At 41.1% G+C, this 23159-nt stretch overlaps 1 protein-coding gene across 2 annotated transcripts in view; it reads left to right on the top strand.

Annotated features, from left to right (window-relative positions):
* The first annotated feature begins 20929 nt into the window (after positions 1-20929).
* Positions 20930-23159, top strand: part of PRKAR2B (protein kinase cAMP-dependent type II regulatory subunit beta) — a 114479-nt gene continuing 112249 nt past the window's right edge. The window contains exon 1 of one of the 2 annotated variants that reach the window (XM_010382415.2): positions 20930-21500. In XM_010382415.2, the coding sequence (XP_010380717.2) occupies positions 21185-21500 (316 nt within the window). In that variant the 5' untranslated portion in view covers positions 20930-21184. The remainder of the gene's footprint in view (positions 21501-23159) is intronic. The other variant, XM_030933161.1, reaches the window with a different exon arrangement.

Raw genomic sequence — 23159 nt, 5'->3', positions numbered from 1 at the left:
CTAAAAAATACAAAAAATTAGCCAGGCATGGTGGTGGGCACCTGTAGTTCCAGCTACTGGGGAGGCTGAGGCTGGAGAATCACTCGAACCCAGGAGGCGGAGCTTGCAGTGAGCTGACATCGCACCACTGCACTCCAGCCTGGGTGACAGTGTGAGACTCCATCTCATAAAAAAAAAAAAAATTATTTCTCCAGAGGTGGAGCTGGATTCCTCTTCTTTTGAATATAGGCTGGATTTAACAACTTGCTTCTCATAAGCAGTATATGGTAGAAGAGATGGTGTGTCACTTCTTAAATTAGGGGATAAAAGGAAATAAGATTTTCTCCTTGCTCTTTCTCTCTCTCAAACACCTGCTCTGGGGAAAGCCAGCAGTCATGTTGTGAGAACACAAAAGTAAAACTCCAAGCAATGCTGTGGAGAGGAACTAAGGACTGCTACCCACAGCCTTTTGAGTAAGCCATCTTGGAAGCAGATCTTCCAGCCCCAGTCCAGCCTTCAGATGAACACAGCCATGGAAGATGGTTTGACCTTGATTCAGAGCCAGAACAATCTCTCTTATATGTTCCTGAATTCCTAACCCACAGAGACTGTGAGATAATAAATGTTTGTTGTTTTAAATAGCTAAGTTTGAGGGTAATCTGTTATGGAGCAAAAGTTAATTAAGATGGCAAGGAAGGAAAAGACAAACAGAAAAAAAAAAAACCCAGAAAAAGTCATCAGAAAAAAAAATACTGTTGTAGAACATTCTTGCACACCACTGCCAAAAACTGTTAAGAGAATAACTAGATAACACAAAAGGCCGATGAGTTGAGGAACTGCCAAATCAACATTTTGGAGCACATAATGTCATGGTTTTTGTAAGAATCCAAGAAAAAATGTTTTACAATTTAAACACTTGCAAAATGCCACTCTGGTCAGATTATGGTCTATAGAAGCCCAGTATTCTATTTATGAAGATGGAAAAAATTTTGTGAGAGAACATGGTTACTGTTTATGCCACTGAGCTTTGAAATCAAGAGCCTTCACCATTCCTAATTTCAACTCACACACACACACAAATTTATGGACTTTAGAAAAAAAAATGCTGAGTTCTCTATTATTTTCTTTTTTATACTAAAACTGATTCCAAGCTCCAAGAGTTGATCCTTTCATCTAGAATTCTTGTGCCAGTCTTTGCAGGAAGTTCACGGAGCCTAGAGGCTTAAGGAAGCTTTGCTGGTTCAGTGGTAATATTTGGGGTGGAGATGGCTATCAGAGACCAGTAAAGCTCCATAAAATAACCAAAGTTACAGTCACTAACCACCACAACAAAAGTTTTCATTTCAATGAAGAGTAACTGTTCACTTTGTCAAACAATTATTCCTATGGTTTGAGCCTTCATGAAACACACACACACACCCGCATGCATACACATTGTCCTGCTTGCCAAGTATAGATGTCTCCCTATGAACCCCTCTTTTTGTGGCCTCACGTTATATTTAATACAGGATGAGGGGGTCCTCTGAAGTTTCTGCTGAAAGGCCCCTAGTTGTTTATGCTGCTATTTGGTGGTTATCATTCATTCTAAATGTAGACTTTAAAAAAAAATGTTCTGGCTGGGCGTGGTGGCTCAAGCCTGTAATCCCAGCACTTTGGGAGGCCGAGACGGGCGGATCACGAGGTCAGGAGATGGAGACCATCCTGGCTAACACGGTGAAACCCCGTCTCTACTAAAAAATACAAAAAAACTAGCCGGGCGAGGTGGTGGGCGCCTGTAGTCCCAGCTACTCGGGAGGCTGAGGCAGGAGAATGGCGTGAACCCGGGAGGTGGAGCTTGCAGTGAGCTGAGATCCGGCCACTGCACTCTAGCCTGGGCGACAGAGCAAGACTCTGTCTCAAAAAAAAAAAAAAAAAAAAAAAGTTCTTTGATTCGTTTTCCATTCAGCTTTCATCTTCTCAGTCTCAACAATGAACAAACATTAAAAGAGAAAAGTAAAACTAAAGAAGCATGAATATCATACAAAGTAAGGGATTTTGTGAACAACGTAGTGTGAAAGATAACAGTGAGAGTAGCTCTTCCTTGTGCTTGCAATCAGAAGAGTCGTTGAGGAAAATGCCTTAGAGTATGTGAAATTGGTGAGGCATGTCAGATCATGGGATAGAGATGGCAAGGTGGGGGAAGGCAGTCTGGGGAGGAGGCGATCTGTGTGCAACACCAAGGGGGCAGCCAAAAGAAGGGGAATGTGTCAGAGGGAAAAAAAATCGCTGAAATTAAAGATGAAATGGGAAAACACATTTATGAAAGGTGAAAAATGGCACTGACTCAAGTAAAAGCTTTCTTCAGAGATATACTAAAAGATGTAAATCAGATAAAGGAGAAAATATTTATTTATTTGCATAAATAAATATCAGTTGTTTAAAAAAAATACACGAGGCTAGTGTGGTAGCTCACACCTCTAATCCCAGCACTTTGGGAGGCTAAAGCAGGAGGATCACTTGAGCTTAGGAGCTTGAGACCAGCCTGGGCAATAAAGTTAAACCCCAAATCTACAAAAAATAAAAAAATTAGCTGAGTATGGTGGTGCATGCCTGTAGTCCTACCTACTCAGAAGGCTAAGGTGGGAGAATCGCTTGAGCCCTGGAGTTGGAGGTTGTAGTGAGCTATGATCGTGCCACTGCACTCTAATCTAGGCTACAGAGAGAGACCCTGTCTCTAAAACAAACAAACAAAACAAAACAAAAGATGAGTCAGCAATTTCCTTGAGTGACACCAAGACTTCTACAGAATGATGAATGTCCACACAGTCCAGCTCCGCAAGACAGCCTCTTATGATTATGCAAGTAATCTTAAAGCAGGATGAAATAAAATTCTTTCTAATGCTCTGGGATTGTACTGTTTATTTTCCTAATGGGAGACTGGATTTTAAGTGGCAGAGGCAAACAGTTGAGAGTTAGAAAGCATAATAAAGTTCATGAGGAAAAAGAGAGTTCCTGGAACAGATTGGCTTACCACTGCATTTGCAAATAATTCCCCTACTGTTAAAATAAGCCTTTGGCAGATACATCTGGTTTGATTTTGGGAAAAGGGAGATAATAAAATCCATGACACTCGTGCTTTTTGCTATCTCATTTAAGGAAGCTAACAAAAGAATAGTAGAAATTAGAGGCATTGAACATTTTACAATACAGACTAAAATTTTTTTCATCATTTAACTGCAAAGACTAGTGGTAGCCAGCGACAGGATAATATCTCAGGCCTAAATTATGTTACAAGAAGATGACAGACAAGAATTTCCAGTATTTTGAAACCAATAACAGAATGACTTAAAAGAGCTTGAACTAGTGCTTTTGTCTCAGGAGAGAGTAGTCAATACAATCAGGCATAAATCATTTAAAAACAGAGCCAGCATATGGGTTGCCTTCTAACTGTGTGAAATATACAAAAATGCTAGGCAAAATGTGATTAGCATTCCCATACATTATGGATAGAGCTTGAAATAAGGCAAGAATATTCATGTAATCCTCAGTGATATGCATAACAATAGAAACTGAAAATATACTGCATGAGAAAAATGCTAATGAAACATTAATAAGCAAAAATTTCTGTGCATAATCAGTGAAACTAAAGGGTTATTAGAGCTTAGGAATCTATTGTTTATGGAAAAGTGAAGGTATATAAATAAAAAGCGTACAAAATTAAAAATGGTAGAGGCAGTCTATTTTGTGTATCTAAGCATCAGGAGAAAAAATATGTAAAGTATTATTCCAAATTTATTTTTAAAAAATAACAGTTGTTGTCTCTGAATATTGGGACTATGCAAAATTTCTTGTTTTTCAAATAATTCTATGATCAACTTTATTATTTAAAATATTATTTTTAAAAATTGGACTTTGGGGTTAAGGCCAGTACTGTATATAACTAGAAGAAAGAGCACATGTAAATTATAGCCTACAAAAATATTATTATTATCAGGATGACAAGAACAGATGGAGTCTGTTTTCATTTTGGTGACAAATATGTAGGTCTAGATTCAATATAAACAACTATAGAGTGATGGAGGCAGGAAAGAGGAAAATATTTTTAAAAGAATGAGAAAAGAAACAATTTCATTAGAATCTTAATTCTCTAATTTTGTGAAAAGATAAAAATGGTACAAAACAAAAACTGTAAGGGATATTAAAGAGAATATTGAACAAAGTTGACTTCCTGCAGAGTTTAAAATTATGTGTATGTACATTGTATTGAATGTGAGGCATTTCTATTGAGACAAATAAAATCATAGAACTCTAGACCTAAAAGGAGTCTTAGATATTATCTGGTATCCAATTCCTTCATTTTACGGAAAAAAACTGAGACCCAGAGAGTCTCAAACCTTGCAAGAGTTTGAGATTTGAACACAAGACTTCAGTGCTCCTTCTGTCTGATTTCACTGTAATTTATGCTGTATGTGAGCATCACACTCAACCACATACCACAACTTCCCCAAAGGAGAAGGAACATTCATTAGGGCTGTAAGAAGACATAATAAATGCAATATTTTAGGCCAAGCTTAGTGGCTCACACCTATAATCCCAGCACTTTTGGAGGCCAAGGCGGGTGGATCACCTGAGGTCAGGAGTTTGAGACAAGATTGGCCAACATGGTGAAACCCCATCCCTACTAAAAATACAAAAATTAGCCAAGCATGGTGGTGAGCGCCTGTAGGCCCAGTTACTTGGGAGGCTGAGGCAAGAGAATTGTTTGAACCCAGGAAGTTGAGGTTGCAGTGAGTGGAGATCACGCCACTGCACTACAGCCTGGTCAACAGAGGAAGACTTCATCCCCCCCGCCCCAAAAAGCAGTATTTTAAAATGTTATGTTCAGTTTTTCTAAAACTGAAAAGTGTTGCTTCACTAAAGGGGAAGGAAGGAAAGAGGTGAGTTAATTTAAGGTTGAATGGAGGAAGTGGGACTTGTAGGGTGGGTACAAGGGCTGTCAATGAACCCAAACACAATTTGGAAGGTATGAGTAAAAGAGATTAGCCAATTGAGACTGATCTTGACTCAAGCGAGGGAAAAGATAGAATGGGATAGCTCTCTGTAGAAAATTTCCTATAGTGATGGTGAATGAAAATAATGAAACTTAAGGTGTTTTTTTCTTTTAAAGGAAAGCCAAATAACAAAGATTTCTGGAAGTTATGAATAAAGAACAGAGGATTAATAGAGTTCTGTTCAGGAACTGTTACTCAAAAGAAAAAGCAAGAAGTAAGCTGGGTGTTGTGGTACAGGCCTATAACCCCAGCTACTCAGGAGGCCAACGAGGGAGGATATCTGTAGCTCAGGAGTTTGAGACGGGCCTGAGCAACACAGCAAGACTCAGTCTATGGAAAAAAAAAGGAAAAGAAAAAGAAGAAGTACAAAGTAGAGAGAGGGTAGATGGGGCCGGGCGCGGTGGCTCACGCCTTTAATCCCAGCACTTTGGCAGGCCGAGGCGGGAGGATCACAAGGTCAGGAGATCGAGACCATCCTGGCTAACACGGTGAAACTCCGTCTCTACTAAAAACACACACACACACAAATTAGCTGGCCGTGGTGGCGGGCGCCTGTAGTCCCAGCTACTCAGGAGGCTGAGGCAGGAGAATGGCGTGAACCCGGGAGGCGGAGCTTGCAGTGAGTCCAGATCGCGCCACTGCATTCCAATGTGCGTGACAGTGAGGCTCCGTCTCAAAAAAAAAAAAAAAGGAAGGTAGATGCAATCAGGAGACAGGAGTGACAGATAATGTAACACAAGAACACAGAAATAATTGGATTTTTTTTTTTTTTTTTTTTTTTTTTTTTTTTTTTTTTGAGGAGTCTTGCTCTGTCGCCCAGGCTGGAGTGCAGTGGCCGGATCTCAGCTCACTGCAAGCTCCACCTCCCGGGTTCACGCCATTCTCCTGCCTCAGCCTCCGGAGTAGCTGGGACTACAGGCGCCCGCCACCACGCCCGGCTAATTTTTTGTATTTTTTTAGTAGAGACGGGGTTTCACCGTGTTAGCCAGGATGGTCTCGGTCTCCTGACCTCGTGATCCGTCCGTCTCGGCCTCCCAAAGTGCTGGGATTACAGGCTTGAGCCACCGCGCCCGGCCAATAATTGGATTTTTAAGGAATTATTTGACACAAAATAGTGCAACCAGATTTTAGGAAGAAAACTCTCTAAGGAGTAAAAATAAAAGTTCACAACAAAAAATACATAAAGAGTAGGTTGAGGATATTTATATTTAGGTTCCTGTTATATTAACAATAAATGTGAACTATAAAAATGAGTAGAAGCCCATCAATAAATAATGAAAATAGAAGAGATTGGCTTTTGATAAATACCTTGCAAATGTTTCAAGTTTTCTCTTTCATTTATCACCCAGAAAAATTTGTTTTGAGCATATTTATGAAGTTTTATGAACAAAGCATTGGCCACTTAAGAGTAAAACAACAAAAAAAAAGAAGATTGTCAAGTATATTTTTCATGACTAATGCCGACCTGTCTGTCCCACTTCTGCTAGAATCAGAGGCTCCTGCAATTATGCAATAAAGCCAGCTGGGAGGATCAGACAGGGCCCTGAACACTGTGGGGAGATAGATGTGTTTTAGGGGAGGCAACCCTATGGAAAATGGCCACGTCTTGCCAACTGCTGTCTCAGGGGCTTTGGCTCTAAACCAAGGATCTGCATAATGGTATCAGCTGCTCTCCCTATTGCAGCCCTGCTGATAACATTCTCAGGCTCTATTTAATAGCAAATGATGATGCGCCTACGCCCAATACCAGCAAATCAGTAAAAAGGACGCATTTCCACTCACCTCTGAATTAAGTATCCCAGATTATACTCTCTGAGACCATCCTATATTTCTTTGTAATTACATACTTTGTTTTCTATTTTTGTTTAATGTCAGTTTCTCCAACCAGGATATAAGGACAGGAACAGTTTGCCTCTATCCTAATTGTCCTTTGGTGTAACCGTAACTTCCAGCATGGTGCCTTGCACAGAGTAAGTGCTATAAATAATGTTGAATTCATGGATGAATTCTCTCTCAGAGAGTCACTGGAGCTATTAAAGGACATGTTCCTTAATCTATGTCAAACAGGTAACTTTCCACATTTTTAAATCCTGGAGAATGGTTGCATCTTAAATATCTTCCAAGGCTGATTCTTATTCATTTGCTTACTGCAACTCTCAGTGTTAATGTTTTTGATTCATTGGGATGTGCTCCAAAAATAGAACATCTAATCTAAATACATAAATTGGCCCAGCACTACATCCTGGACACATTATTATTATTGATGATAAACTCAGGTTTCCACTCTCTTTCCAATAGCTTTCCATCCTCCCTGGATTATTTCATGCCAAAAAAGGCATGCTTTTTAGAGCTCTTAGTTCCTTAAGTGGCAGGTTCTATTTAAATACATAGATAAGCGTTGTCAGGCTGTGCTGCTAAGAGTGAACTACTACTGGAAATTAACATTGCAGTAAAAACAATACTGTTGGAAGCTTTTTATGTTTCTTCCATCCTTCCTCATTTTTGGAAAACTTGAGAAGGGCCTGGTTTAAAAGAAATTCCAAAGAAGAATAATTCAAAAAGTAGCAATAGCTAGAAATGTCATTATAACATTAACTTTATCATAAATGCAAGCATATGCAAGCAGTAGATACATTTGATATTATAACTATTGCATGATCTTACTTTAACATAGCCCCTGAGAAGTTCTGGGGAATATGATATGCTCAAATCTTCCCTCAGTGCTTGTTTATATTTTAAAGGTTTATGTGACTTGTTTTTTTTTCCTTTTTTCTGGTTTTTTTTTTTTTTTTTTTTTGAGACAGAGTCTCTTTCTGTCACCTAGGCTGGAGTGCAGTGGCGCAATGTTGGCTCCCTGCAACCACTGCCCCCTGGGTTCAAGTGATTCTCCTGCCTCAGCCTCCTGAGTAGCGGGACTACAGGTGTGTGCCACCACACCAGGCTAATTTTTGTATTTTTAGTTGAGACAGGGTTTTGCCATGTTGGCCAGGCTCATCTCGAACTCCTGGCCTCAAGCCATCTACCGACCCTCAGCCTCCCAAAGTGTTGGAATTATAGGCATGAGCCACAATGAAGGCCTGTGAGGTGTTTTTTTAAAAAATTTTTTTATTTCTTTATTTTTTAGCTTATGTCCAATCTTTTAAGACAACACCCTTATTCTATTAGGATCCATGATGAATAACACATTTCTTGGGAAAATGAAATTTTTCATAGTTTTGAAGTACCAGCGGTGCCTACAAGAAATGATTTAACAAAATTTAACCTTAGGTGTCCTCACTGAGTTATGATGATTTCTTTCTTAATTTTCCCAGTGGCAGGGTAATATCTTAGAAAAGAATTAGGTCTCTAAGCTGCTCTACAAACAGATCATTCTAGTTGATATGGTATATATATATTCTGCTGACTCTGTTTCTGCTATTAAATGGTTGGGAAACCTTGGTGTTGTCATTTTTAATCTCCATCTGGCCTCACTTCTCTCAACTACAAATTGAAAGAATTGAATAAGATCAATGGTTTAGAATATTTAGCAACAAAACTCTTTCTTCAAATGAAATATTTTGTCAAAGCCCAAAGTATGGAATAGAATATGACTCTAATTAATGTAGCTTGAAAATCACTAACCTAAATAGTATCTTATGTCATTTGATTATGAAATTTTATCATTCCCATTGATTCATATCATATTCAGTGAGTATTAATAAATACTCACCAAATGCCTGCTAGGGACCTAAGGACTGCTAAGGATCCTGCTGTATCCTGTGTGGAAGCCAGGTATCTTCTAATGCATTATTTCCAAAGGGAGACAAATGATTCCCCAAAGAAACAAAATAAAAAGTTATAATACAAGCGCAAAAGAATGTACAACACAGAGAGCCATTACTTCTGGCCAAGGGCTGAAATAAGTCTTCATGAGGGGGTGGCACTTGAGCAGAAGGTAGGATTTTTGACTGGGGAGGATGGGTATGGATTTCCAAGTAGGGCAAACATAGTAAGTGAAGGTACAGAGACAGGAAATTGAATGGTATGTTCAGAGAAAGGCAAGTGTTCCCATTTGGTTGTAGTATAAATGGTAAAGATGGAGACTTTGAGCTAAAGCTGGGAAATTAGGTTGGAATCAGATTATGGAAGTCCTCAAATTTCATGATAATGAGGTTTGCTTTTATTCTCCAGGAAATAGAAAGCCATTGGAGATTTTTTTTCTTTTTTTAGCAGAAAGTGACATAAACAGAAATGTACCCAGAAAAGATTTCTCAAGTAATAATGTATAAGTAGAAATGGGAAAGACTGGAGACAGGAGGGTTAATTGGGAGACAACAATCCTGATGAGAAGTCATGAAGACCCAGCCTAGGATGGTGCTGTGGACTGAATTGTGTCCCTTGCCCCAAATTCATATGTGGAAGTCTTAACCCCCAATGTGATTGCATCTGGAAACAGGGCTTTTAGGGGGTAATTAAGGTTAGATTAGGTCATAAGGGTGGACTTTGTAGGACTGGTGGCCTGATAGGAAGAGGAAGAGCCAACAGAGCCCTCTCTCCATGCACTGCACACCAAGAAAAGTCCATGTGAACACACAGTGAGAAGGTAGCCATCTACAAGCTAGGAAGAGAGCCATCAGCAGACCTCAACCACGCTGGTGCCCTGATCTTGGACTTCCATCCAAATAAATTTCTGTTGTTTAAGCCACCAAGTCTATGGGGTTTTGTTATGGCAGCCAGAGCAAACTAAGACAGACAGTGACATTAGAAATGGCAGGGAGAAGACAAACGTCAGCAAGATACCACAGAAGTAGAATTGAAAGGACTTGACAACCAATCTACTCTGGAACATGAGAGATGTTGGGGCTCAGAAAACAATACCCTAAAATGAAGGCTTCAGAAGCAAAAGTGTTCTCTGACCTCTCCTGTCCTGTCTCTCAGTCCCATTGTCTCCCGAGGCTGAGGCTAGCCATAGAAACTAGAATCCCTCTTCTCCGAGGTAGGTCATAGAAACCAGAACCCCTTTTCCCCCAAGATAGGCGTAAAACCTAAAAATATTACTCTAACTTTAACTCTGCCTTTCTGTGTAAAAACTTGCTATAAAGAAAATTATCTGAACTTATTTGACTATAGGTCCTAAGACCCGCATTCCAGAGAGGGTCCTACCCTCTACCCAGAAGGAAAGAATGCACACTCAGGGGCCAGGGAGAATCTAGACAGTAAGGCCTTGCTGAGGTTCCCCATTCTGTCTATTTCCATCAGATCCTAATCTTTTTGTCCAGTCATATTTCAATATGGCTGTCCATACTTTGTTGAATTGAACCTAAGCATAAAAGTGGGCAGTTTCTCCTGTATCTGTGGGTCTTCCTTCTGAAAGCTTCCATGTATACATGTTAAGTAAATTTGTATGCCATTTCTCCTATTAATCTGCCTTTTGTGAGCTGAGTTTTTTTCAGCGAACTTTGAGAGGACCAAGGAGAACTTTCTCCTTTGGCCCCTGCAGAGGCAAAAGTCAACTGTGGCTCTGAGAGTCTAAGATGATGACTAGAAGGTATTATGACACCATTTACAGAGATAGAGAATGATAACAGGGAAGAACAATTCTGAGAGCACAGAGTTAGGTTTTTTTTCCTGACAAGTTTGGTTATTGAATTTGAGGTGTTGGCAATGTACCCATATGCAGAGTCTTCCAGGAGATAAATGAAACTGTGGCTTGGTGGTTAAGAGGGAAAACTGAACAAAAAATTTCATTTATTTTGAAGTCATCTGTAGAGGGATAACACCAAAGATTTCTCGTTGATTAACAAAATCATTAATTAATGCACAATATGCTGCAGATAGAAAAAGATCTGTATGTCCACTACAAATCATACCCCTCTCTATGTCTGCTAGGTAGGCTTAGCTTATGTGTGATTTTACAAGTTCTAGAACTCATACAGTAAAAGAATTGGAAAATATAGAATGTCTACCTTTAAAATGGTGAATAAAATGTACTTTAAACACCTGAAAGTATTCCCTTGTGCTTTGATACAGGTGCGATTTGTTTCTGTTGGCAAGAGAAAGACTAAACAGAATATAGCAGACCATACAGTTCAACAAACAAAAGATATTATGACCCTGAAGCAGGGTAAATGATAAACTGTTCTTCAAATAAAGCACACATTTGCTCTAGGAGGACTGAAAGCAAAAATAGAACAGTCTATGCCATAGGGATGCTGATTAGCAAAAGAATTCTATACCTGGGAATCTTGCCTCTTCAATTTCACAAGTGACAACGGAGTAACTAAGTTGGAGAGAGAAAACGAGGATCAAAGAAAAAAATCACAGAAGTAGAACAAAACATTATAAAACAAAAACAATAAATAAGAGTATTTAGAGAACACTGAAGACTTTTCCCTGTAAAAAGTGGTTCTTTGTCTTAAGAGCCTCTGATTTCTAAAACTCATAAAACTTGAAGATGCAGGTTTGGAATTTCCCACTAAATGTTTAACTCACTAAATAGAAATTGGAAAATCTCAGCTATGTGGACGCTTATGCCCAGAAATAAAGAAAAGAGTTGTAAGAAATACTGAGGTGCCTGTAACCTAGTACCTGCTATAGAAATTCATACTCCTCAACTTAATGAAAGTGATATGTGTGTATCATTCCCATTTCTCAAAGGCACCTTCACTTATGTAAGTGATTTCTCTTGCTATTTAATGACATATTTCTAAATAATACATATGTTTTTGTTTCTTGATTCATTTAGAATTTCCATTGCCTCCCTGTTACGGAATATCAAAATTAGTGCTCTCATTCCATGCCCCACAACATATACACAGATACACACAGAAAAATGCACACAGTCACATAGACGTACACAATCTTCCCCTTCTCTTTTCTGCTCCTAAGTCATACCACACTTCTTTGGTTATATCGATACTTGTTTTCATTGTTGTGACTACATAAATATCGCTTATCGCTAAGCCACATAGTGTTCTATGACTTTATTTCCTTTTTTTTTCAACTTTTGCTTTCCCTGAAGTAGACTGCACTGTTTTCAATTGCCTACTTTTCTTTTTTTTTGAGTCGGAGTTTTGCTCTGTCTCCCAGGCTGGGGTCAGTGGTGCCATCTCAGCTCACCGCAACCTCCGCCTCCCTGGTTCAAGCCATTCTCCTGCCTCAGCCTCCAGAGTAGCTGGGACTACAGGCACCTGCCACCACGCCCGGCTAATTTTTTGTATTTTTAGTAGAGATGGGGTTTCCCCGTTTTAGCCAGGATGGTCTCGATCTCCTGACCTCATGATCCACCCTCCTCGGCCTCCCAAAGTGCTGGAATTACAGGCGTGAGCCACCGCGCCCGGCCCTCAATTGCCTAGGTTTCTCTGAACTATCATTTATTTATTCCCCAAAGTCTCTGCCAGAGGTGTAGTTTTTCTCAATATAATCAAACACATGAGATAATTTATGAGTTTCTTTCCTTTTTCTTGGGGACTTCCTTCTGTATGTCTTTGATTTCCTCTTCCAGTTGGACCTGGATGATCTCTAGACCTGCAGAACCACGGCTATCCCAGGTCCTTCATCATTATCCTGAGAATTATCAGTATATAAATAGAATTTAAAGCCACTGGACTTGATGAGATCACCCAGGGAGTGAGTGCAGAGAAAGATGTCTGGAATGCTTCAACATTGAGAGGTCAGGAAGATGAGTCATATTCAGTAAAGAAAATGACAAGATGTGGCCAGGGAGATAGGAGGAGAACTAAGAAAAAGTGGAATCATGAAAGCTAAGTGAAGGAAGTATTTCACACGGGCTTTTTCAACATGGCTGCTTACTTAATCAAACCAGCAAGGAGAATCTCTCCCTTCCTTAAAGGGCTTTCCCCTGATTAAGTCAGGACCTGGATAATCTGTCTTTTGATTAACTAAAAGAAAAAAAACCTGCTTTGGTACTGTAATTCATTTAATTCATTTGCAAAATCCCTTCAAGTTTGTCATTTTTTTTTTTTTTTTTTTTTTTTTTTTTGAGACGGAGTCTTGCTGTGTCGCCCGGGCTGGAGTGCAGTGGCCGGATCTCAGCTCACTGCAAGCTCCGCCTCCCGGGTTCACGCCATTCTCCTGCCTCAGCCTCCGGAGTAGCTGGGACTACAGGCGCCCGCCACCTCGCCCGGCTAGTTTTTCGTATTTTTTTAGTAGAGACGGGGTTTCACCATGTTAGCCAGGTCTCGATCTCCTGACCTCGTGATCCGCCCGTCTCGGCCTCCCAAAGTGCTGGGATTACAGGCTTGAGCCACCGCGCCCGGCAAGTTTGTCATTTTTTTATTGGCTAGAACAAAGTTACAGGTATCACTCATGCTCAAAAGAGGAGATTGTGGCCAGGCACAGTGGCTCATTCCTGTAATCTCAGCACTTTGGGAGGCCGAGGTGGGTGAATTGCTTGAGGCTAGGAGTTTGAGAACAGCCTGGCCAACATGGTGAAACCCCATCTCTATTAAAACACAAAAATTAGCTGGGCGTGTTGGCAGGCACATGTAATCCCAACTACTAGGGAGGCTGAGGCAGAATTGCTTGAACCCAGGAGGCGGAGGTTGCAGTAAACTGAGATCCCGCCACTGCACTCCAGCCTAGGCAACAGAGCAAGACTCTGTCTCAAAAAAAGAAAGAAATGGAATTGCACAGGACCTGAATAGCAGGGAGAAAGCAGTCACCTAAGAGTTTGTTTGCCACAGAATGGCTCAATTGAAAAGAAACATTAATGACACAGAAGACAGAGGTGATAACTGCAGGAGCAATTTCCTTGAGTAGGTCAGAGGGAATGAATGGAGTACAGGTAGACAGAACACTGACAGAAGGTGAAGTATGTGGGAACAGGTTCAGGTAGGCTACTTGATGTGGTGGTGGGAGCATGTCTCAGTTCCCTTCTGCTTACTGGAGCTTGTATATTCTTGTTCCTCAGTTTATCTCCTCATTTTGGTAAAACTTAGATTCTTGAGAAAGGGAAATGGGAATTTATATTATTTAAAACTGACATATCTCACAATATCTTCAGTCTACCTTTACTTTGCTGAATATAGAATTTTGTGTTGAAAATAATTTTCCCTCAGCATTTTGAGGATATTAGTTCTATTGTTTTCCAGCTTCCAGTGCCATGTTGAGAAGTCCGATGGAGTTCTGATTCCTGAGCTTTCAGATGCAATTTGTTCTGGCTTTGTCTCTTTTTGTATTGCTTTGTTTTTCCTCTCTCTGAAAGCTTCTACACTCTTCTATTTATGTTAGTGTTCTGAAATTTCAGCATTCTGGACTTAGTGAGGATATTTTAATTTATTGTACCATAAGCCTGTCCATGGGCCCCTCCAATCTAGAAATTCATATCATTTAATTCTAGGAAAAGTAACTGTATGATTTCTTTAATAATTTTCTCCATTTCTCATTGTCTTCTTTCTTGAACTATTATTTCGATGTTAAAAATGAAATCCTTTAATTTTCTTATTTTTCTCTGCTATTTTCTAGATTTTTTAAAATTTTGTTCTACTTTCTGGTAATTTCTTCAGCTTTATCTTGGACTGTTTTATAGATTATATATCTACTGTCATAGTTTTAATTTCTAAAATTCTTTCTTATTTCTTTAAAATATAGCACAGTGGCTCTAGAGCCAGACTGGGTGCCATGCCAGTACCATTTGCTAGCTATGTGATCTTGGGCAAATTACTTAACCTCTCTGTGCCCTGGTTTATCCATCTGTAGTGTAATAATATATCTATCTCTTAGAGTTCTTGTAAAAATTAAATGAGTCAATAGATATAAAGTATTTAGAACAGTGTCTAATAAATAAATGTTAGGAATTATTGTTATCATTATTGTATGTTAGAGAAAAATGCCTTTTTGACTTTTTCTTCTGTTCACACTTCAGTCTTTACTTCTTTGAATTTATGTATTTAATTCATTTATCTTGATCCTAGTCTTTCATATGAATAACTTTTTTTAGAAGTCATGATTCTTACATAATTTCATACTTGTAAAGTATGTGGAGGGGTGGTGGTTATTGACCAGTGGACTTTACAATGGAGCTTCACAATAGAAGCTTTCAGAGAGAGGAAAAACATAGAGACCTGAGTTTTTCATTGGGGACCCTCCAATGTCAGCAACTGTAGGTCTTGTCTCTTGGACTGGTCAGTTCCTTAAAAAGGAATTCTCTAATTTCCTGCCTAAGAGGGTATAAATCTGTCTGTCCAAAATTTGGGAAGTCCAGAGAGGAAGGAGGCCACTGATAAGTAGTTCACCAATCAGGATCAATCTTCCTCTTTTTAGTATAGAACCTCATTCCCACAATAAGCTGTGTAAACGTCTCTAGAAAATAAATTCCTCCACTTCCCACTGGGAATGAAGAAGAGCAGTGACTTGCCTACGTAAGATAGAGAAGGGGCTGGACAGTATTATCAGCTCTTTCTACAGCCATTTAATCAATCCTTACCCCTTACCACCCCTCCAGAGACACCCAGTGTCTTCAGACTCCACGCTCTGTAATACAGATGTGATCTTGCTTCTTGTTGGCTTACTCTTACTGACCCTTTACCCAGGCTTAGGTTCCAGCATTCTTCAGCTTGCTGTTATTTCCAAAATTCTAGTAGACAACTCTCATCTGTTCTTGTCCCTTTTCCTGTTCTTTTTTTAAATTAAAAAATTAATTTTTAAAAAAATTTGTGATAAAATACACATAACATGAAGTTTACTATCGTAATCATTTTAAGTGTACAGTTTAGTAGTGTTATATATATTCACATTGTTGTGCAACCAATCCCAGAACTTTTTCATCTTGCAAAACCAAAGCTCTTTACCCATTAAACAACTTCCCATTTTCCCCTCCCCAGTCAGCCACTGGCAACCACCATTCTACTTTCTCTTTCTATAAATTTTGACTTTTCTAGATACTTCATATAAGTGGAATCATACAGTATGTGTCTTTTTGTGACTGACATTTCACTTAGCATAATGTCTTCTAGGATGTGTCAGAAATTCCTTCCTTTTAAGGCTGAATAAAAAAAAATAAAAATTATTTTTAATTTTTATTGTGGTTCTCCTGTTCTTTTTGTCGTTTGAGTTTTCCCGTGTTCCTTTAGCCATTATTTTAGTGGAGTAGAGATAAACTTCTGTGTCTAACATGGTCCTCAACAGAAAACCCATATTCTACTTATGAAATGTGATGTTTAAGGACATATTCTTTGTTGCTTTTTTAAGAATCTCTTTAACTTTGCAAGATTCCTTAAAGGAGAGTAATAAGTATGCATTTCGTCCTGATTTAGCCAAAGAAAAACTTATGCTTTGATATTAAGCAAAAAAATTTGCTTCAAGCAGCTTCCTATTCAGCATGAATATAAGCTCTTCCTTAGTGAATCTAGCATAGTGGATCTCAAAGTGTGGTCCCCAGACCTACAGCCTAAGTATCACCTGAGTATTTGATAGATGTGCAAATTCTCGGGCCCCACCTCAGACTTACTGAATCTGAAACTCTAGGGGTGGGGCCCAGCAACTGTGTTTTAAGTAGCCCTCCAGGTGATTCAGAAGCTTGGTAAAATTTGAGAATCACTAGTCTTCTAGTGGCAACCCTTTTGCAAAGTTGCACATAGAGATTAAACATTTTACTTACTCTTAGTCCAAATGTCTGTAAGATTTTCAGGTGATAGGGTGACCATCTTTTAGCAGGCATGTTGAGAAGTATCTGTACCACGTCTACAACATTGGGACTAGTCCCAATATTCAGGATTTTCCTCTGCTGAAGAGGCAGTCTTTATCATGTATTTACACTACTTGACCACTTCCTTATCTGACACCCTACTGGCCACACTTACTAGACCACCTCAGTCAAGGTCAGGCAATCTACTAGATGGTCAAGACCAACTAACCTGATTCTCTCTTGAGAATATGAATCAGAGACATCAAAACTGTAGTCAGTGTTGAAACGCTGAAGGTATGTAAAACTGAGGCTGATGATCACAGTCAGCCTTGGGCAAGAACAGGCCCTGTATCCTCTCAATTGCCTCTTTTTTTTTCTCCTTGAGTCGGTATGTATTTCTTGCACCCCAGAGACTTGATCAGGAAACACCTTAACTATTGACAGGAAGTGCTGCATGATTGATTGGTCATAGTTATTATTCTGTACTGCTTGCCCAAGCCATTGACTTTGTGTTTTTGGCAGTTACATATAAGCAAGTTGATGTATCTCTTTAATTTCCTGGTGTGAAAACAAATTTGGTAGCACTCTTTTCGTTTCAATGCTGAGCTCTCAGAGTTCTTTTGCCATTGCTTCCAGTCTGATTCTCTGAGAAATTGGTGCAAATTGCTTTGTAAATCCACAACCAAAAAATCAGTATCAGTGATGTTCTTTTAAAGAATATGAGATAGATAATTCCCATAAGCCACTGTTCAAAAGGCTCAAAATGAAATATTCTGAAAATGAAAGCAAAAGAAATCATACAATATTACCAAAAAGGTTATGTGGTAGTGAATAAAAGCCAGAATATGATTTGAGAAGTGACATTTGTTCTGAGAACAATGCTAACGTAATGGGAATATCAGGACCAAGCTTTACTTTTTCAGGTCATGGTTATTTATTTAAGAACTGATGCAAATGAAAATTACCAGAGAGCTGTTTGCAAGGATGTTTCAAGTCCAGTAAGTCTTCTTTTAGTGTTACACTATTGTAAATCTCTCAGGATGAAAGAGACTATATGGGTCATCTAATCCAATTAGGCATTTCATGATTGAATCATTTCTGTATTCTTAAAGAAATGAAAACCACACAACCTTGGCATTGTGGTTGATGACAGACAGCTGTCTACCATGCTTCATATAATAAATCTACAAAAAGAAATAAATGAATTTGGAAACACAAAATGGCATTAACAAGATATGGCTCTTATTAATGTTTGGAAAAGTAGTGCTTTTTTTATTTTGTCATTCCTGGGGAAAAGGTGTTAGACATTGTGGCAGAGAGATTGATAATTATCTCCAGACTTTTTTTTTTTTTTTTGAGACAAGGTCTTATTCTATTACTCAGGCTGGAGTGCAGTGACATGACCACAGCTCACTGCAGCCTTGAGCTCCCTGGGTTCAGGCGCTCATCCCACCTCAGCCTCCTGAACAGTTAGGACCACATGTGTACCACCAAGCCTGGCCAATTTTTGAATTTTTTTGTAGAGATGGAGTCTCCTTATGTTGCCCAGGCTGGTCTCGAACTCCTGGGCTCAAGCAATCCACCCTCTTTGGCCCCCCAAAGTGTTGGGATTACAGGAGTGAGCCACTGTGCCCATCCAGACTTGGTTCTTTTTAATCCCCAAATGTTTACTTGGCACATGACTGCTCAAAATAAAGATTACATTTCCAAACTTTCCTAATAGCCATGTGTTTCAGTGGCTATCGCTGTGTAACAGATTATCTCAAAACCTAGAGGCCTACCACAACCTTTTTATTCTGCTCACAGATTCGGTGGAACAAGACTTCAGCCAGGGCATCCAGCACAGGCCTGGCTTCTTCCGTCATGCTGAATTGACTTCATTAATGCTCTATTAAGATCGAGACCATCCTGGCTAACACGGTGAAACCCCGTCTCTACTAAAAAAATACAAAAAATTAGCCGGGCGTGGTGGCGGGCGCCTGTAGTCCCAGCTACTCGGGAGGCTGAGGCAGGAGAATGGCGTAAACCCGGGAGGCGGAGCTTGCAGTGAGCTGCGATCTGGCCACTGCACTCCAGCCTGGGTGACAGAGCGAGACTCCGTCTCAAAAAAAAAAAAAAAAAATTAATGCTCTATTAGTCAGAGAAATCACAAGCACTTTCAAGGGGAGGGGAAATAAGTTTTCATTAGTGGGTAGTGGCCACGCCACTCTAGCAGATATTGTTGTAGTCATCTTTGGAAAATGCAATCTGCCACACCACAGATGTGGCCATGTTGACTAAGTTCTAGCCAAGCGGATGGAAGAGGAATTGTGTTTAACTTCCTGGAAGTGTCCTTAAAGGGTATGTGATTCAGGGAAGGGAGGGGAGCTTACACTTCTCTTTTTCACTTTCCTGTTAGCTAAAATATGACTGGCCCTGGAGCAGCCATTTTGGACCACAAACAGGATCACAGAGCAATGAGCGGAGGGAGCCTGGGTCCCTGATGATCATGGAGCACCATACCAACCCTGAACTGCCCACATTTAGATTCCAGAGAAATAAAATTCTATCTTAAGCTATTGTATTTTGCATTTTCTGCACATGTGAGCAGTGTTAATCAAAATTAATACAAATATTATCACAAATTTAGACAGGTGATGCACATGCATCTTAGACTACCAGATCCATAAAAATAATAATGCTTACACGGTAAAGAGTAGTACTAACAGTGTGCTCCAACAAGTGACATGTGAGGCTCACCATATTTTATAAAAGTTTAATTCTCTTTTTTTTTTTTTTTTTTTTTTGAGACGAAGTCTCACTCTTGTCCCCCAGTCTGGAGTGCAATGGCACGATCTCGGTTCACTGCAACCTCCGCCTCCTGGGTTCAAGCGGTTCTCCTGCTTCAGCCTCCAAAGTTGCTGGGATTACAGGCGCCTGCCACTACGCCCGGCTAATTTTTATATTTTTAGTAGAGATGGGGTTTCACCAAGTTGGCCAGGCTGGTCTCAAACTCCTGACCTCAGGTGATCCGCCCGCCTCGGCCTCCCAAAGTGTTGGGATTACAGGCGTGAGCCACCGCGCCTGGCCAAAAGTTTAATTCTTAAAATGCTTGACACAATTAGAAGCACTTAACTACTGTATATTTAAAAACAACGTAGCATTATTACTATAAAGTTCTTAAGAAATGAAAACAGAGAAATACATTGGCTCATGGAGTGAATACAGGATGCATCATTAACAAAGGGTTAACATCAAGATCCATTTTCACAAAAGGGACTAGTTTGTTACATCTCTGATTTCTAGTATTGGAGTTTCCCCAGTCATGTGTTAACTCTTCCGTGGGTGGGAAGATAAATCAGAATAACCAAGTGAGCTTGCTCTTGAACTATTTTATTTACAATGATATGGTAATTGTAGAAAATGAAGTATGCGTATTTAAACAGCATTTAATTGACAAAAGACAATTTTCTCTACTTCAAAATTGTAAACATTTGCAAAGTAAGCCTCATATCAAAGTCAAAGCCTCTACTTTAAAAGCACACATTCGTAATTCTATTTTTCTTTATACTGAAGTATTTCAATTTTTGGAGATACAAGTCAAAATCACTCAAAGCATAAAGAAAAGTTTCAAAATAATAAGCGCCTCATCCTGCACTATCCTATTTGAAGGAGGTCAACTAACTTTGATAGGTGCCTCACAATAAATGGTGCCTTTGTCTCAACAAATACTAAATGCGTGGAGTGCACAAAGGAATAGCATCAGTAAGGCGAAACATAATAAACAGGATGGATGGGGAAAGGCTGGATAAAACGTGGTGGAAGAAAAAGAAAGACGTCACAAAGATGGGGTAGCATTTCTTTGTCCAAAAGAGAAACAGTACCACCATAAGACTTTAAACAAAGGACATTAACAATACTTATCATGCAACTAGATTCTAGAAGGAAAATAAAATGCCACTACTAAGGTGGAGGCTGAAGTTTCAGGACAAATCGCTTGGCACCACCTCTGCGGGGGTTCACCATGGCGAATGACGCGTGGGAAGCGGGGCGAGTGGCCAGCCCGCTCCTGGACGCGCGGACAGGTGGACACCAAGACGGCCTCGCTGGGCCTCCCTCCGCCTCACCCGGCCCCGGGCGCGCAGCCCGCCAACGAATTCCACCCTGCAGTGGTCAGAGCGGCTGGTGAGCGGCGCCAGCCGGCAGAGGTTGCCATGGTTTCCGAGGGTCACGTGGGCGCGCTCTCCTGCGCCCCCTCCCGCGCACCGCGGCGGGGCGGGGGCGGGGCGCCCGGGCGAGGGAGAGGAGAGGCCGCGGCGGGAGCGGGAGGAGCAGGAGATGCTGCCAGCCCTCCCGGGGCCGCGCTCGCTCATCCGCCGCCGCCACACGGAGCAGACGCGCGCCGGGAGCCGCGGGCCGGGCCAGCCGGGCCGCCGGGGCCCAGTGCGCCGCGCTCGCAGCCGGTAGCGCCGCCAGCGTCGTCGGCGCTCGCTCGGCAGCCGCGGGGCCCTAGGCCGTGCCGGGGAGGGGGCGAGGGCGGCGCCCAGGCGCCTGCCGCCCCAGAGGCAGGATGAGCATCGAGATCCCGGCGGGACTGACGGAGCTACTGCAGGGCTTCACCGTGGAGGTGCTGAGGCACCAGCCCGCGGACCTGCTGGAGTTCGCGCTGCAGCACTTCACGCGCCTGCAGCAGGAGAACGAGCGCAAAGGCACCGCGCGCTTCGGCCATGAGGGCAGGACCTGGGGGGACGCGGGCGCCTCTGCCGCCGCTGCCGGGGGTGGGACCCCCAGCAAGGGGGTTAACTTCGCCGAGGAGCCCATGCACTCCGACTCCGAGGACGGGGAGGAGGAGGAGGCGGCGCCCGCAGACGCAGGGGCGTTCAATGGTGAGGACCAGACCCCCTCTCCCTCGCGCCCCGGGATCCCCTCGCTGCCACACAGAGCCCTGCTGTGCTCTCGGATCCTGCCGCTTTGCGCGCCCACCTCTCTTCCCGCATTCTCCACCTTTCCCTACCTTCCCATCTCGCCCACCCCCTCAGCATCCATTTCTGTCTCTCCCACTCGCCCACCTTCCTACTCCGCTCTCATACCCTCTTCCCTTCCTCTGGAGGTGGGAGAGCTGGGAGGTTACGCTTCCCTCTGCCCGTCTGCCCCCTCTGCCTGGGCCGGTTGGGGTGGGCATCTGCTAGAAAGACAACTTTCGCTGTGATTGGAGGTATTTCGCTTGGAGGATACCATTGTGCATAAAGAAACTGGCCCACTTGGCGTCTTCTTTCAGCCCTTGTATTTATTAATGGAATGTCAAAAGAGAAAAGGCGAACGGTGTTTAATATGATTGACTTTACTGTTGTTAGGATGGTAGATTCACTAAAAGAAGCATGAAATTGGACTCACTGGGGCAGAACAAAATTTATGGCCAATAGCTCTGACATTCTTGGAAATAAGAGTTATCTATTATTTTCCAATTTACCAATGCTGTGTTGTGTTATTTTTGGACACTCAACAAAGGATTCTATTTAGTCTGAAACCCACGGGGGTCTTTGGAACGAGGAAACGGGTTAATGGTTTGCTTTTTGTATAAAAGACATATTGAATGATTTGCTGTTTTATTTTTTTTAAGTGTATGAGAAAAACACTGTAGGAAGTTCTGAAAGCTTGTTGGTTGTCTTTAGAATGAAAAGCCAGTGAGTAATTGTAAGGACTGTGCCAGACTGAGCTAGAATAGACTGAGCTAGAAGAATGAATGGGAAAGAAAAAGGAATTTTCTCAAATAGCTGCTCCTGGCAAGTCCCACCCCTTCTGCTTACAACCCTCTTTCCCTAACACACCCAGACACACACCCTCATTTACAGCCCCCTGTATTACACAACATGCCCAAATCCCATTTTTATGACAACCCAAGCTAAAATACCATGGAGTGCAATGTGCAAGTGTTTTCTCTTTGTGGTATAAGGCAAACATGCATGCAGCATTGCACCAGCTTTTATTTATTTACACTGCTTGTGGTTTGTGTGTCTGCAGTGTATTTCATAAAATGAAAACATTTAGAAGTGTCATTTCATTTCCTTGTGTATGCTCCTAGGAAGATGTTTCTTTTCTTTGCACGATTATATGTTGAAATGGATTATAAAATTAATGTATTTTTAGTTTGTCCGAAACAATCCCAGAAAGCCAGGAAATTAGTGCTCTATGAAGATAAAAGTGAAGCTTGTTACTTACAATTTTAATTTTGGACTTTTAAATGTTTCCTCAAGAGGATAATCATAGTCTTAGTAGTTCTTTTGCACAAGAATCAAATCAAATGCTTTTCCTTCCAGAAACAAGAGAAAGAAAAGAATGCATCTTTTAAATAGGTAAGAAGCAGCAGCCAGTAATGGATGATAGAAAGGGCAGAGATATCTAATACTTTTTATGCCCCTGACGCATGCACACATGTTCATGCACACACACAAAGGGGGAAAAAAGGACTCGTTTTCCAGGTTGGAGAAAACTAGGAACTCAGGGGCTTGGTAAAGACCTTATATGTATTCTGTATGATATGTTGT

This window comes from Rhinopithecus roxellana, chromosome 6 (assembly GCF_007565055.1).
Source record: "Rhinopithecus roxellana isolate Shanxi Qingling chromosome 6, ASM756505v1, whole genome shotgun sequence".
Classification (NCBI taxonomy): Eukaryota; Metazoa; Chordata; class Mammalia; order Primates; family Cercopithecidae; genus Rhinopithecus; species Rhinopithecus roxellana.
Note: the sequence above shows the minus strand (reverse complement) of the source record. Positions and strands in the feature narration are given on the sequence as shown.